The sequence below is a fragment of the Gadus chalcogrammus genome, chromosome 16, assembly GCF_026213295.1.
Source record: "Gadus chalcogrammus isolate NIFS_2021 chromosome 16, NIFS_Gcha_1.0, whole genome shotgun sequence".
Lineage (NCBI taxonomy): Eukaryota > Metazoa > Chordata > Actinopteri > Gadiformes > Gadidae > Gadus > Gadus chalcogrammus.
Window position 1 is genome coordinate 8,824,893 of NC_079427.1, and position 16,611 is coordinate 8,841,503.

General features: G+C 38.2%; 3 protein-coding genes across 3 annotated transcripts; all 3 read right to left on the reverse strand.

The window, feature by feature from the left end:
• Nucleotides 1–2,230: 2,230 nt before the first annotated feature.
• LOC130406603 (olfactory receptor 1509-like) lies at nt 2,231–3,298 on the reverse strand. Its single transcript, XM_056612267.1, has one exon. It carries the CDS (start codon nt 3,179–3,181, stop codon nt 2,231–2,233), a length of 951 nt encoding a protein of 316 aa, XP_056468242.1. The 5' UTR covers nt 3,182–3,298.
• A 5,061-nt stretch (nt 3,299–8,359) lies between these two features.
• On the reverse strand, nt 8,360–9,339 carry LOC130406605 (olfactory receptor 1509-like). The gene has a single exon (XM_056612269.1). It carries the CDS (start codon nt 9,305–9,307, stop codon nt 8,360–8,362), a length of 948 nt encoding a protein of 315 aa, XP_056468244.1. The 5' UTR covers nt 9,308–9,339.
• A 3,580-nt stretch (nt 9,340–12,919) lies between these two features.
• On the reverse strand, nt 12,920–13,832 carry LOC130405354 (olfactory receptor 1509-like). Its single transcript, XM_056610415.1, is given in 2 exon segments — nt 12,920–13,151; nt 13,153–13,832. Coding segments are annotated over 2 exon segments (912 nt in total).
• Between the last annotated feature and the right edge of the window lie 2,779 nt (nt 13,833–16,611).

Below are 16,611 nucleotides of genomic sequence, written 5' to 3' on the forward strand. Positions count from 1 at the left end.
GAGAAATACAAAACAAACAGACCAGAGTGGGGGGCTGAACTCAAGTCAGAGGCTACCAATAGGATAGAGCTACAGCTATGAAGCTGCATTTACAGATGGTCAGACTGGTTCAATTCCCAACATAGAGGTTCTGGGCTCCATCCCTAATGTCCGCAGCCTACCTGTAGACATCCTTCTGTAAGATGGTGAACATCTGCCTGCTCCTTAATGACATGCATCTAAATTCATTGTTAATGGATTTGGATAAAGGCATCTGCTAAATGGCTCAATAGTAAATAGATGGATCTTTTACAGAAATGATCCAAATTATTAAATGGGTTGACCTGTTAGACAGTGTTAGATTTCAGCTTATTTCTGAACTGTTCGTATAGACTCTGCATTGTGTATTTTCCGTAATTCTTGAAGTCGAAATCAAAGCAACTTGACAGGTTGGATAAGATGGTTGAACAGATGGTTTATTCAAGGATGTAATACGGCGCGATACAGACTTAGGTTGAATAATCTATAGTGGACGCGGTTGAGGAGCAGTTTTGAGACGTGTACCTTGTCTGTCGAACCCTCTTCTCACCGAACCAAAGGGTTGAGGCGAGTGTTATATTAAAGAAAACATGAAGAACAAGAGAACAGAAGCACTCTCACCCTTGATAGGGTATATATGGCCCTGGCTATGTCCCAGACAACCAGGTGGGTTCATCCTTGTTGAGACATAACAAATGGCGGAATGTTGGAAATAACACCTTGTATCAGTGTGAGAGGCACTGGCCTGTTCCTAGACTAGAAATGTGAACACAGATAGACACTAAAATACACCAACATTCTACAACAGGGTAGACTTTGACATGATCTGTGTACTAACCATGGGAGAGTAACCATGTGTTACAGCCATGTATGTCTATCCCAGTCTTCCTGTCAGGGTCTTACTCCATGTCGTTTGTTGCTGTTGTCCAGATGGATCTCTGTGTTGTTTTCTTCATATGATTCCGTGGATGTGGGGATGTGTTAAGCACTTTTATCCAAAGAGATTACGATTATTAATTTTATTTATTGAAGAATTGAATATTAATAATCAGATCGGTTTAGGACTCTCGCTCAAGGCTGCTTATAGGAAGGCTGTAGACACTTTTATTCTGTACCCAGAAACTTTCGGCTGGCCTTGAGGTCAAATGTATTAACTAGCCTACTACTCTTCCCCCAACTCTTAAAACTAATTTTTACAGATATACTTGCTTTAATATGCTCTATGTTTGAGTCTCAGTTTATTGTTCAGAATTCCAAAAAGTGTTGATATATGATATTTTCAAGTTAAATATTTGTCACAAACTAACCCATTCTTTTTTTTGACTTGTTTTCTTCAGTTAACCTTAATGCATAAAGACAAACCCAAAAATATTGTTCAGGGGAGAAACATGCAGAAATTAAATGTTTGACTAAAAATGATGAAGGTCAAGTTTATGGGCCATTTAAAGCAGCAGTATTGTGATTGATTGAATAATGTGGCAGATTGTTTTTGTTGGATTGAGCATTATGCACCAATCCAACAAAAAAAATTGGTGCCTGGGGTTCTCTTAAGTATACTTGTGATTGATTTAACAATGCTAATTTGCATAGTCATATGTTTGTATAAATCTGCAATAAATCAGCAACATTCCATTTTCAAGAGAAATCCAAAAATACCATAAGGTCGGGCATTTTTTGGTAATTTGGGATTGCGGCCAGTTTTTACAATCGTTTCAAGGTCTTCCAAAACTTTCCAGGAACAGAAAATACTTTCCAGGCAAGCAATATGGGTCCCGTAGGCAATAAAATGTACCATGTCAAATCAGAACAGGATTGGCCAGATACCAGGTTTGAGATTTTTTCCTAAAACGGGGAGGGGCGAAGCCGCTTAGGTTTGACTGGGATTTTTAGCAACCATTGTCGTCAAAAAAACTCCCCATTTCCTGTTTACGTGGATCTATTCAATTTGACAACTCTCAGTTGTTCAGCTTTGAAGTGGTTGATTTTAGCGCTTTTGACTCATTCAATTTCAATATCAAATGATACTATTATAAAAATGGCTCATAAAAAGTCTGCAATTCTTGGTCTCTGAAAGACCAAGTGGTTTCGTAGTGGTTTCATATTAATACCCCAAAAACTGTGAGCAGATAATTGTGCAAAATAAGGTGGAAAAATATAAATATATAGGCACATGATATAGTGTGGCTTTCCTTGCAAACACACTAATGATGTGTTATTTGTACGCTAACCTTACTCGTTTAAAAAATGTAATCATGCTTTTCTGAAGTTCTTTTGTCTTTAACCCATATATAAGTGGATTGAGTACTGGGGGAAATATAATAATTGATACACCCATAGCTCTTCTCAGGTATGGGGACGCACTCTCAAATCTGTGAGAGATCAAAGTGATTGCAGCATTGAATTCAAAGAATAAAAAAACCACCAGATGTGTTCCACATGTTTGGAGAGCTTTCCCTCTCGCATCAGCCTGCTTCGTCATCATGCATGTCAACAAGATCTGGATGTATGTGTATGTTACTATAACCAGCGGTATACCTTGAGTTACGCAAATTAAAAACAAGCCATAGTAGTTATTGACCTTTGTGTCATCACAGAGTAGCTTGTTCATAGATGGATTGTTGCAGAAAATATCCACAATATGAGTCCTGCAAATTCTGAACCTGGCAACTAAAGAAAACAACAATATGTTAGACAAAATCTCTGCGAACCAAATGGCAATAATGAGTCTCATTATAGTTTTCGGAATCATTATAGAGTTGTACCTAAGGGGCAAGCATATGGCGATGTATCTGTCATAGGCCATTGCTGTTAGAAACAAGAGGTTCCCTGAACCGTAGAAGTGAAGGAGAAAAGCCTGAAAGAAGCACCCAGGGTAGGAAATAGAGCGGTTCTTTGTCAAAATGCTGGTTACAAGCTGTGGTAGAAAAGCAGTGGCTCCAATCATGTCCATTAATGGTAGGTTTAAAAGCAGGAGGAACATGGGCTTATGCAAACTCTTTGTGAAGACAATCGTTGCAAACACCAGTGTATTGCAGAGCAAAATGGTCATATATGTCAGAGTTCCTAAGACAAAAACTGGGTATTCTTGGCCAGGCGGTAGGTCTAACGACTGTAGTGTTAGTTGCATAGCCCAGTTACTTAGCGGATCACTTGTGTTCATCATTAGGTTGCTTTAGTTTCCAAGAACGGGCTCTTTCTAGAAGAAATACAAGAAAAAAAGGTTAATCAGTTATAGCAGTATGAGGAGTAATAATGAAGTAATATAACTAGGGCTGTTAAAATTAGCTAGATAATAACACATGAACGCTATCTTATTTTAATTTTCTTAATAAAAATGTACGCATTAACACACATTCTTTTATTTGATTTTTTTTTGATTTATCAAGGTTTGGCCCACAGAAAGTGAATATTTGTATCAGATTTCTTATTTTCTTTTTAGTTCCACTTACTTTACATTCAATTACACTTGCAGTAGATGACATTTAACAATTCCCAAATCTGTGGTGCTTCTTATTTTAATTTAACTACACTTGTAGTAACTGTTGGTTTACAATTGCACTGAGTAACTGCCGGTTTACATTTCCCAAATCTGTGGTGTTCCGTAAGTTTCATATACAACCTACACTGAGTGAGTCAATAAATCTCCCTCAAAATCACTTGGTCTAGTAGTTGCTTTTTCAGTACATTTGGTATGAATGATAATCTCATTCCATTTTATAATCTCATTCATCTTCAATTGGAATCGATTTAAAATATAATTAAGACAATAAGTGAGTGAATTAATCGTGAGTTAACTCACCAATAGCCTACTATGCGATAAATCGCGATAAAAACTCTTATTCGTTTGACAGCCCTAAATATAACACAACATGATATCATCTAACTATAATAGAAGGAGTCTGTCCATCCCCCGATTTCTCGACAACCATTCACCCGATCGATTTCACGCTTGACGGGTGTTTTGCGGAGGCCCAAATGAAGTGAAGTGTTGAGTGTGAAGATGTTTGGATGAGCGGTTAACAAGAAAGCTACAAGATTCAATACCAAAAACAGATGCCAAATAATTGACCTGTTCTGAACACTGCAACTTAAATAGTGGTAGTTATTTAACAGGCAAAAGAATAGTAGCACCATTAGAAAATGCCTAAAGAATCAGTGTGACACACATTGCTGAATACTCTCTCTCCTTCCAAAAGCATCTTACCTTTACGAGATGCAGCATTGCGGCTGCAGTGCTGATTGGAAGCTGTTTTATTGGCCTTTAACAAAGGAACGCCCATTGATATTGTGACAAAGTGTTGCCTTAGGCCAGTAAATTGTGTCTTGGGGCCAGTTGGGTGGGTTTTAGGGCTAGGTGATTTGGTGCAAGTCCAGTTAATTGGGGCATAGGGCAAGTTCATTGAAGTTTATAGCTGGTTAATTAATACAAAATGTTTTTCATCATTCAACGCAAGGTATATCAATCACAAAATAAAAATAGTTGTGTTTACTTAATGTTTGATTTCATTACACACACACACACACACACACACACACACACACACACACACACACACACACACACACACACACACACACACACACACACACACATATTTGCACACACACATTAGACATTAGTCTTGCTTTTAGAAGTATTACTTTTGTCTTACTTGTTTTGATTACGTGATATATTTTTCATGAATAATAAATTACGCTGTAACGCCAGTACATTATCCAAAATTTTTCCAACATTTATCAAACCATACGTTTTATTCATTTATTTTTTTAATAGAACAAACCTCAGCTAACTTTATATTGCATGGCAGTTGGCATGCAGTTATATTAATGGCAACCAAAGTGTACCTGTCGACTGATTTTATCATAACGTTTGACAATGCTCTAAACTCATAGTGTTACCCATACAGGAACACATTTTTCTACTATTTAAAGTGCATGAATCTTATTTTATTGATTCCCTCTCACTCTCCCTCTCTCACAAACCCATTGATAACGGACAGTCTTTAAATATAAGGAATGCCGGAAATACCCAGAAACTCGAATACCCGGTCTTAGGCCCCGTCCACACAAAGCCGATTTCATGACGAAACCGCAAAGGTCTTGTACGGTTCGGCCTTCCGTCCACACGAAGCCGGCGAATCCGCTGACCGAAACCGCAAACTTCTGAAACCACCCTCGGAGGTGGTTTCAAATCTATCCGGTTTCGTTTTGGTTTCGTGTGGACGCCTGAAACCGACTGAAACCGCAAACCATGACGTCATCGCCCCACCCCTCGACCTCCTAGCCAATGGCTCTTAAGCCCGCGGAGTCTCAGAAATCCCAACAAAAAAGTTGATGGCGGACTACAAGCTTGTAATCGTTCTGCAGCATATCATGTCCCTTGTTGGGTTGCTAAGCCATTATTTATTGAGAATCTAGTTCGCCTTCGTAGAAGAGCTGTTTGTTTGTGTTGTTAGTGGTTCGGGGGGCAGCCTTTATGCGCATGCTCGCCTCTTCTTCTTCTGGATTTGTGTACCAGAAGCAGCGCCCCTTATGGGCCTGGAATGTTTACTACAGCGTTTCTACAGATCTATCCGGTTTCGCTTGGCTTCGTCTTTACGGAGATACTTCGAAACCGGATAGATCGAAACCGTAACGGTTTCGCCCGTTTCGGCTTCGTGTGGACGGGGCCTTAATCTCATTGATTGCAAATGTACACGTTTTGTAGATGCTTTTTTGTGCGTGCAATACGTCCCCACCAATTTACACATATAGGAAGTAATTTAAAGGGGACATATTGTACCACCAGGCGTGAGTGTGATTAGCCATTACAAGCCGTTTTGAAAATGTGCTGCTTCTGACATCACAGGTGGGCGTGTCCACCTAGATGCATGACGGATAGATGAGGAAGGTTTGCTACAGTCCACTGGGTAGGCTGGTAGACTGATCTATCCAGCACACATCTAGGTGGACACGCCAACCTGTGATGTCAGAAGCTGCACATTTTCAAAACGGCTTGTAATGGCTTATCACACTCACACCTGGTGGTATAATATGTCACCTTTAGCCTGTATTATATACAGTCTGAGTGTGTTACACCAACACTGGAGCTTGACTGCGGGATACACTTTGTGAAGAGGAATGTCTAAGTGCTGGCTTGAGACCAATGGGGCTGACGGTGAGAACACAGGGTTGTCCAGTCAGAGTTCAAAAGTTTATAGGCTTTATTTCCCAAAGGTGCGAGCAAGGCTTAATGGATGTGTGTAGGTAGGTAGGTAGGTAGGACGATAATTTGTGAAGGTAGGTAGGTAGGATTATAGTGTTTGTAGCTAAAGTGTGATGGGTAGGTAGTTAACAATAATCAGAATAATTACAAATGTAAGGGTCCAAAAACAAAATAAGGGTAAATGTTGCCAGCCGGTATATTTAATGATTCCATCGTCAGCTCCAATGTCCAGTGACCTGGGGTATCATTTATTTTCATTATTGTATGTTCCTTGTTGTCAAGGAATTACATTTACCTGGAGAGAAGACACAATATCTTAGTTAACACATCAAAAAGCTCAATATTCATTGCTAAACTCTTGGTATCTTACCTGTTACACTGGATAGTACTTGTGTCATCAACTGTAATTGATACCATACATGACCTGTACATTTATGTTCGGCCTATGCAGTGCTCCAGAACAGTTATCTTATAATCATGTGAGAACCAGGGAGACCCAAGAGAGAAATACAAAACAGACAGACCAGGGTGGGGGGCTGAACTCAAGTCAGAGGCTACCAATAGGATAGAGCTACGAAGCTGCATTTACAGATGGTCAAACATGGTTCAATTCCCTACACAGAGGTTCTGGGCTCCATCCCTAATGTCCGCAGCCTACCTGTAGACATCCTTCTGTAAGATGGTGATCCCCTGCCTGCTCCTTAATGACATGTATCTGAATTCATTGTTAATGGATTTGGATAAAGGCATCTGCTAAATGGCTCAATAGTAAATAGATGGATCTTTGACCGAAATTATCCAAACTAGCAAATGGGTTGACCAGTTAGACAGGGTAGACTTTGACATGATCTGTGTACTAACCGTGGGACTGGAACCATGTGTTACAGCCATGTGTGTCTATCCCAGTCTTCATGTCAGGGTTTTACTCTACGTAGTTTGTTGCTGTTGTCCAGATGGATCTCTGTGTGGTTTTCTTCATATGATTCAGTGGATGTGGGGATGTGTAAAGCGCTTTAATCCAAAGAGATTACGATTATTAATTGTATTTATTGAATAATTGAATGTTAATAATCAGATCGGTTTAGGACTCTCACTCAATGCTGCTTACAGTAAGGCTGTAGACACATTTATTCTGTACCCAGAAACTTTCGACTGGCCTTGAGGTCAAATGCATCAACGACTACTCTTCCCCCAACTCTTAAAACTATTTTTTACAGATATACTTGCTATATTAAATACTTGCTCTATGTTTATGTCTCCATTCATTGTTAAAAAAAAAGTGTATATCTAAAATATTTTCAAGTTGAATGGTTCTGATTTGTCACAAACTACCCCATTCTTTTTTTTGACTGGCGTTCTTAAGTTAACCTTAATGCATAAAGACAAACCCAAATACATTGTTCAGGGGAGAAACATGCAGAAATTAAATGTTTGAGTAAAGTTGATGAAGGTCAAGTTTATGGGCCATTTTAAGCGGTATTGTGATTGATTGAATAATGTGGCTAATTGTTTTTGTTTGATTGAGCTTTATGCACCACGTTATAGATCCCTGGGAAGCGGACTTGTGATTTATGGAAAAATGCTAAATTGAATAATTTTATTTTTTTATAAATCAGCAATAAATCAGCAATAACCGATTTTTAAGATAATCAAAAAAATACCATAAATTTGGGCATTCTTGGTAATTTGAGTTTTGGTCAGTTTTTACAATTGTTTCATAGTCTTCCAAAACTTTCCAGGAACAGAAAATACTTTCCAGGCAAGTATTATGGGTCACGTCGTAAAATTTTTTACCATGACAAATACGGCCAGGATTGTCCGTTTACCAGGTTTGAAACAACTCTCAGTTGTTCAGCTTTGAATGGTTGATTTTAGCGCTTTTGAATCATTCAATTTCAATATCAAACATTACTATTTTAAAGATGACTATTATAAAAAGTCTGCAATTCGTGGTTTCTGAAAGTAGGAGCGCACTGACTTTTTCGCAGTGGTTTCATATTAATACCCCAAAATCTGTAGGAGCAGATAATTACGCAAAATTAGGTATAAAAAAAATATATAGGCACATGATAACAATAGTGAGGCTTTCTTTGCAAACACACTAATGATATTTTATTGCAATAGTATTTTATCTTGTCATTTGTAGGCTAACCTCACTCTTTTAAAAAATGTTATCATGCTTTTCTGAAGTTCTTTAGTCTTTAACCCATATATAAGTGGATTTAGTACTGGGGGAAATATAATAATTGATACACCCATAGCTCTTCTCAGGTATGGGGACACACTCTCAAATCTGTGAGATATCAAAGTGATGGCAGCATTGAATTCAAAGAATAAAAAAACCACCAAATGTGTCCCACATGTTTGGAGAGCTTTCCCTCTTGCATCAGCCTGCTTCGTCATCATACAAGTCAACAAGATCTGAATGTATGTGTATATTATTATAACCAGCGGTATTCCTTGAATTACGCCAATTAAAATCAAGCCAAAGTAGTTATTGACCTTTGTGTCATCACAAAGTAGTTTGTTCATAGATGGATTGTTGCAGAAAATATCCACAATATGAGTCCTGCATATTCTGAACCTGGCAACTAAAGAAAACAATACCATGTTAAATAAAATCTCTGCGAACCAAATGGCAATAATGAGTCTCATTATTGTTTTTGGATTCATGATGGAGTTGTACCTAAGGGGCAAGCATATGGCGACATACCTGTCATAGGCCATCACTGTTAAAAACAAGAGGTTCCCTGCACCGTAGAAGTGAATGAGAAAAGCCTGAAAGAAGCACCCAGGGTAGGAAATAGAGCGGTTCTTGGTCAAAATGCTGGTTACAAGCTGTGGTAGAAAAGCAGTAGCACCAATCATGTCCATTATCGGTAGGTTTAACAGCAGCAGGAACATGGGCTTATGCAAACTCTTTGTGAAGACAATCGTTGCAAACACCAGTGTATTGCAGAGCAAAATGGTCATATATGTCAGAGTTCCTAAGACAAAAACTGGGTATTCTTGGCCAGGCGGTAGGTCTAATGACTGTAGTGTTAGTTGCATAGCCCAGTTACTCAGCGGATCACTTGCGTTCATCGTTAGGTTGCTTTAGTTTCCAAAGAACGGGCTCTTCCTAGAAGAAATACAAGAAAAAAAGGTTAATCAGTCATAGCAGTATGAGGAGTAATAATAAAGTAATGTATCTAGGGCTGTCAAAATTAGCTAGATAATAACCCATGAACGCTTTCTTAACACGCATTAACAAACATTATTTTTTTTCTTTTGTTTGTGATTTATCAAGGTTTTAGAAAGTGAATATTAATTTCAGAATTCTTTTTTGTTTTTAGTTCCACTTACTTTACATTAAATTACATTTGCAGTAGGTGACATTTAACAATTCCCAAATCTGTGGTGCTACTTATTTTAATTTAACTACATTTATAGTCACTGTTGGTTTACAATTGTTCTAAGTAACTGCCTGTTTACATTTCCCAAATCTGTGGTGTTCCGTAAGTTTCATATTCAACCTACACTGAGTGAGTCAATAAAACTCCCTCAAGATCACTTGTTCTAGTATTCGCTTATTCAGTGCATTTGGTATGAATGATAATGTCATTCCATTTTACAATCTCACTTAACTTCAATTGGAAGTGATTTAAAATGAGTTAACTCAGCAATACTATGCGATAAATCGCAAAAAAAAAATCGTAATCGTTTGACAGCCCTAAATATAACACAGCATGATATCATCTAACTATAACAGAAGGAGTCCGTCCATCCCCCGATTTCTTGACAACCATTGACCCGATCGATTTTACACTTGACGGGTGTTTTGCTGAGGCCCCACTGAACTGAAGGGGTGGGTGTGAAGATATTTGGATGAGCGGTAAAGAAGAAATCTGCAAGATGCAATACCAGAAGCCAAGCAATCGACCTGTTCCGAACACTGCAACTTAAATAGTGGTAGTTATTTAACAGGCTAAAGTACAGTGACACCATTAAAAAACTCCTCAAGACTCAGTGTGACACACATTGCTGAATACTTGCTCTCCTTCCACAAGCATCTTACCTTTACTGAGATGCAGCATTGCAGCTGCAGGGCTGATTGGAAGCTATTTTATTGGCCTTTAACAAAAGGAACGCCCATTGATATTGTGTTCAAGTGTTGCCTTAGGGCCAGTAAATTGTGTCTTGGGGCCAGTTGGATGGGTTTTAGGGCTAGGTAATTGGGTGTAAGGTCCAGTTGTGTGGGGCTTAGGGCAAGTTCATTGAGGTTTATAGCCGGTTAATTAACACAAAATGTGTTTTATCATTCAACACAAGGTATGTTAATCACAAAATAAAAATAGTTGTGTTTACTCAATGTTTGATTTCATTGCACAAACACACATACTTAAACGCACAAACTAGAAATTAGTCTTCCTTTAAGAAGTATTACTTTTATGTTGCTTGTTTTGATTATGTGATACATTTTTCCTGAAACATAAAGTACGCAGTGCCAATACATTATCCAAAATGTTGCCAATATTTATCAAACCATACGTTTTATTCATTTATTTTTTTAATAGAACAAACCTCAGCTTAAATTGTAAGGTCAATCTACCTTGCTGGGACATGCTCCTATGAAAAGTTTCTCATGCCAGACCCAAGCTACTGAAATGTTTTTCACACATAGACTTTTTATTGCATGGTAGTAGGCATGCAGGTATATTAATGGCAACCAAAGTGTACCTGTCGACTGATTTTATCATAACGTTTGACAACGCTATAAACTCATAGTGTTACCCATACAGGGACACATTTTTTACTATTTAAAGTGGATGAATCTTATTTTATTGAATACCTCTCACTCTTCCTCTCTCACAAACCCATTGACAACGGACCGTCTTTGAATATAAGGAATGCCGGTAATACCCAGAAACTCGAATACCCGGTCATAATCAAATTGATTGCAAATGTACACGTTTTGTAGATGCTTTTTTTGTGCTTGCAATACGTCCCCACCAATTAACACATATAGAAAGTCATTTAAAGGGGACACATTATACCACCAGGCGTGAATGTTATTAGCCATTACAAGCCGTTATGAAAATGTGCAGCTTCTGACATCACATGTGGGCGTGTCCACCCAGATGCATGACGGTAGACTGATCTATCCAGCATACATTTAGGTGGACACGCCCACCTTTGATGTCAGAGGCGGCACAAATTCAAAATGGCTTATAATTGCTAATTACACTCACACCTGGTGGTATAATATGTCACCTTTAACCTGCATTATATACAGTCTAAGTGTGTTACACCAACACTGGAGATCGACTGGCGGGATACACTTTGTAAAGAGGAGTGTCTAAGTGCTGGCTTAAGACGAAGTGGGAGTCGGGGAGAACACAGCGTTGTCCAGTCAGAGTTCCAAGGTTTATAGGCTTTATTTCCCAAAAGTGCGAGCAAGACTTAATGGATGCGTGTAGGTAGGTAGATAGGATGATAGTGTGTGTAGCTAAGGTGTGATGGGTAGGTGGTTAATAATAAGCAGAATAATCACATACGTAAGGGTCCCAAAAACAAAAGCAGGGTAAATGTAGCCAGCTGGTATATTTAATGATTCCATCGTCAGCTCCAGTGTCCAGTTACCAGGGCTATCATTTATTTTCATTATTGTATTTACCTTGTTGTCAAGGAATTACATTTTCCTGGAGAGAAGTCACAATATCTTATTTAACACTTCAAACAGCTCAATATTCATTGCTAACCTCTTGATATCTTACCTGTTACACTAGATAGTACTTCGGTCATCAAAAGTTATTGATACCGTGCATGTTCAGTGTATTTATGTTCTGCCCATGCAGTGCTCCAGGACAGATATTTTATAATCATATAAACAAGGGAGACCCAAGAGAGAAATACAAAACAAACAGACCAGGGTGGGGGGCTGAACTCAAGTCAGAGGCTACCAATAGGATAGAGCTACAGCTATGAAGCTGTATTTACAGATGGTCGGACTGGTTAAATTCCCAAAACAGAGGTTCTGGGCTCAATCCCTAATGTCCGCAGCCTACCTGTAGACATCCTTCTGTAAGATGGTGAACATCTGCCTGCTCCTTAATGACAAGCATCTAAATTCATTGTTAATGGATTTGGATAAAGGCATCTGCTAAATGGCTCAATAGTAAATAGATGGAACTTTTACAGAAATGAACCAAATTAGTAAATGGGTTGACCTGTCCATCTGTGACGCCACGTCAGTGATGACGCTCACGCTTACGCATGTTCGTGAGAGTCATCACTGACGAGGCATCTCCTTATCACAAGGACCATTAACAGGCCTTCATAGCGACCCTTGTCGTCGACACTGGTAAAAAAAAGGCCTCCACATTTCCGGTTTACATGGATCTATTAAATTTGACAACTCTCAGTTGTTGAGCTTTGGAGTGGTTGATTTTAGCGCTATTGACTTATTCAATTTTAATATCAAATAATACTATACTATAAAATACATAAAGATCGCTATTAAAAAAAGTCTGCAATCCTTGGTCTCTGAAAGTGGGAGCGCACTGACTTTTTTCATATTAATACCCCAAAAACTATAGGAGCAGATATGTACGCAAAATTTGGAGGTCAAAAAAGAAAAATATAGGAACATGATAACAAAAGTGTGGCTTTCTTTGCAAACACACTATTTATATTTGATGGAAATAATAATTGATCTTATAATTTGTAAGCTAACCTCACTTTTTTAAACATTTTAAATATGCTTTTCTGAAGTTCTTTTGTCTTCAACCCATATATAAGTGGATTGAGTACTGGGGGAAATATAATAATTGATACACCCACAGCTCTTCTCAGGTATGGGGACGCATTCTCAAATCTGTGAGAGATCAAAGTGATGGCAGCATTGAATTCAAAGAATAAAAAAACCACCAGATGTGTTCCACATGAGAGCTTTCCCTCTCGCATCAGCCTGCTTCGTCATCATACAAGTCAACAAGATCTGGATGTATGTGTATGTTACTATAACCAGCGGCATTCCTTGAATTACGCCAGTGAAAAACAAGCCAAAGTAGTTATTAAACTTTGTGTCATCACAGAGCAGTTTTGTCATAGCTGGATTGTTGCAGAAAATATCCACAATATGAGTCCTGCAAATTCTGAACCTGGCAACTAAGGAAAAAACCACAATGTAAAACAAAATCTCTGCGAACCAAATGGCAATAATGAGTCTCATTATAGTTTTCGGAATCATGATAGAGTTGTACCTAAGGGGCAAGCATATGGCGATATACCTGTCATAGGCCATCACTGTTAGAAACAAGAGGTTCCCTGTACCGTAGAAGTGAATGAGAAAAGCCTGAAAGAAGCACCCAGGGTAGGAAATAGAGCGGTTCTTGGTCAAAATGCTGGTTACAAGCTGTGGTAGAAAAGCAGTGGCTCCAATCATGTCCATTAATGGTAGGTTTAACAGCAGGAGGAACATGGGCTTATGCAAACTCTTTGTGAAGACAATCGTTGCAAACACCAGTGTATTGCAGAGCAATATGGTCATATAGGTCAGAGTTCCTAAGACAAAAACTGGGTATTCTTGGCCAGGCGGTAGGTCTAAGGACTGTAGTGTTAGTTGCATAGCCCAGTTACTTAGCGGATCACTTCCGTTCATCATTAGGTAGCTTTTGTTTCCAAAGAACGGGCTCTTCCTAGAAGAAATGAAAGAAAAAAAGGTTAATCAGTTATTGCAGTATGAGGAGCAATATAAAAGTAACATAACTAAGGCTGTTAAAATCACTGCGATAATAACGCATGAACGCAATCTTATTTTAATTCGATATTTTCAGTCAACATTCATAGATTATTATTTTTAGTTTTTAATTCCACTTAATATGCATTAAATTACACTTGCAGGAAGTGACTACCTGTTTCAATTGGAGTAAGTGACAGCCTGTTTACAATTCCCAAATCTGTGGGGTTGCTTTTTTTAATTTTACTACAATTGTTGTAACTTTTGGTTTAGAATTGTAAAGTAACTGCCTGTTTACATTTCCCAAATCTGTTGTGTTCCTTAAATGTCATATTCAACCCACACCAAGTGAGTCAATAAAACTCCCTCTAAATTAATTTGTCTAGTTTTTGCTTATTGAGTAAATATGGCATGAATGATAAAGTCTCATTCCATTTGATTAATTTATTATTCTTCAATTAGGATGGATTTAAAACAGAAATAAAAAAAATAGATTAATCGTGAGTTAACTCACCAATAATATACAATTAATCGCGATTACAATTTGTACTTGTTTAACACCCCTTAATATAAAACAACATGATATCATCTAACTATAACAGAAGGAGTCTCTGTCTTTCCTTTGATTTCTCGAAAACCATTCACCCGATCGATATCACACTTGACGGGTGTTTTGCTGAGGCCCCACTGAACTGAAGGGGTGAGTGTGAAGATGTGTATGAGCGGTAAAAAAGAAAGCTGCAAGATGCAATACCAGACGATAAGCAATTGACCTGTTCAGAACATTGCACTAGTAACTTAAATAGTGGTATATATCGAACAGTTACACCATTAGAAAACTCTTCAAGACTCAGTGTGACACACATTGCTGAATACTCTCTCTCTTTCATCAATCATCTTACCTTTACTGAGATGCAGCATTGTGGTTGCAGGGCTTATTTGAAGCTATTTTATTGGTCTTTAACCAAAGGAACGCCCATTAATATTGTGACATAATGTTACCTTAGGGCCAGTAAATTGTGTCTTGGGGCCACTTAGATGGGTTTTAGGGCTAGGTAATTCGGTGTAAGGTCCAGTTAATTGGGGTTTAGGGCAAGTTCATTGGGGCTTAGAGATGATTAATTAATACAGAATGTGTTTCATCATTCAACACAATGTAAGGTATATTAATGACAAAATAAAAATAGTTGTGTTTATTAAATGTTTGATTTCCTTGCAGACACATACTCGCACAAACACATTATAAATTGGTCTTCCTTTAAGAAGATTTACTTTTCTGTAACTTGTTTTGATTATGTGATACATTTTTCATGAAAAAAAATTATGCTGTAATGCCAGTATATTTTCCAATATTTATCAAACCACATGTAGTTGTTTTTTAATAACACAAACCAGTTAATTTTTTGTAAGGTCAATCTACTTTACTGTGACATGCTCCTTTGAAAAGTTGCTCATGCCAGTCCCAAGCTACTGCAATGTTTTTCACGCAAAGACTTTTATTGCCCAGGCATCTTAACGGCCACCAAAGTGTACCTGTCGACTGATTTTATCATAACATTTAACAACGCTATAAACTCACAGGGTTACCCATACAGGGAAAAAAAAATTACTGTTTAAAGTGGATGAATCTTATTTTATTAATTCCCTCTCACTCTCAAACAAACAAATTGACAACGGATGGTCTGTGCATATAAGGGATGCTAGAAATACCCAGAATCTCGAATACCCGGATTTAACCTTGACGAGTCCAAATATACACGTTCTGATATGCTTTATAGAATGATCTATCCAGCACACATCTAGATGGACACACACACCTGTGATGTCAGGTGCTGCAAATTTTCAAAACGGCTTGCAATGGCTAATCACACTCATACCTGGAGGTATCAAATGTCAATGTGAGAACCAGGGAGACCAAAGAGAGAAATACAAAACAGACAGGCCAGGGTGGGGGGCTTAACTCAAGTCAGAGGCTACCAATAGGATAGAGCTACAGCTATGAAGCTGCATTTACAGATGGTCAGACTGGTTCAATTCCCAACACAGAGGTTCTGGGCTCCATCCCTAATGTCCGCAGCCTACCTGTAGACATCCTTCTGTAAGATTGGGAACATCTGCCTGCTCCTTAATAACATGTATCTGAATTCATTGAAAATGGACTTGGATGAAGGCATCTGCTAAATGGCTCAATAGTAAATAGATGGATCTTTGACTGAAATGATCCAAATTAGTAAATGGGTTGACCTGTCAATCTGTGACGCCGCATCAGTGATGACGCTCACGCTTCCACATGTTCGTGAGCGTCATCACTGACGAGGCGTCTCCTTATCACCAGGACCATGAACAGGCCTTTATAGCGACCCTTGTCATCACACTGGTAACAAAAAGACCTCCTCATTTCCTGTTTACGTGGATCTATGCATTTTCACAACTCTCAGTTGTTCAGCATTGGAGTGGTTGATTTTAGCGCTTTTGACTCATTCAATTTTAATCTCAAATAATGCTATCATAAAAATGACCATTAAAAAAAGTCTGCAATCCTTGGTCTCTGAAAGTAGTAAAATTACGCAGTGCCAATACATTATCCAAAATGTTTCCAATATTTATCAAACCATAAGTTTTATTCATTTATTTTTTTATTAGAACAAACCTCAGTTTATGTTGTAAG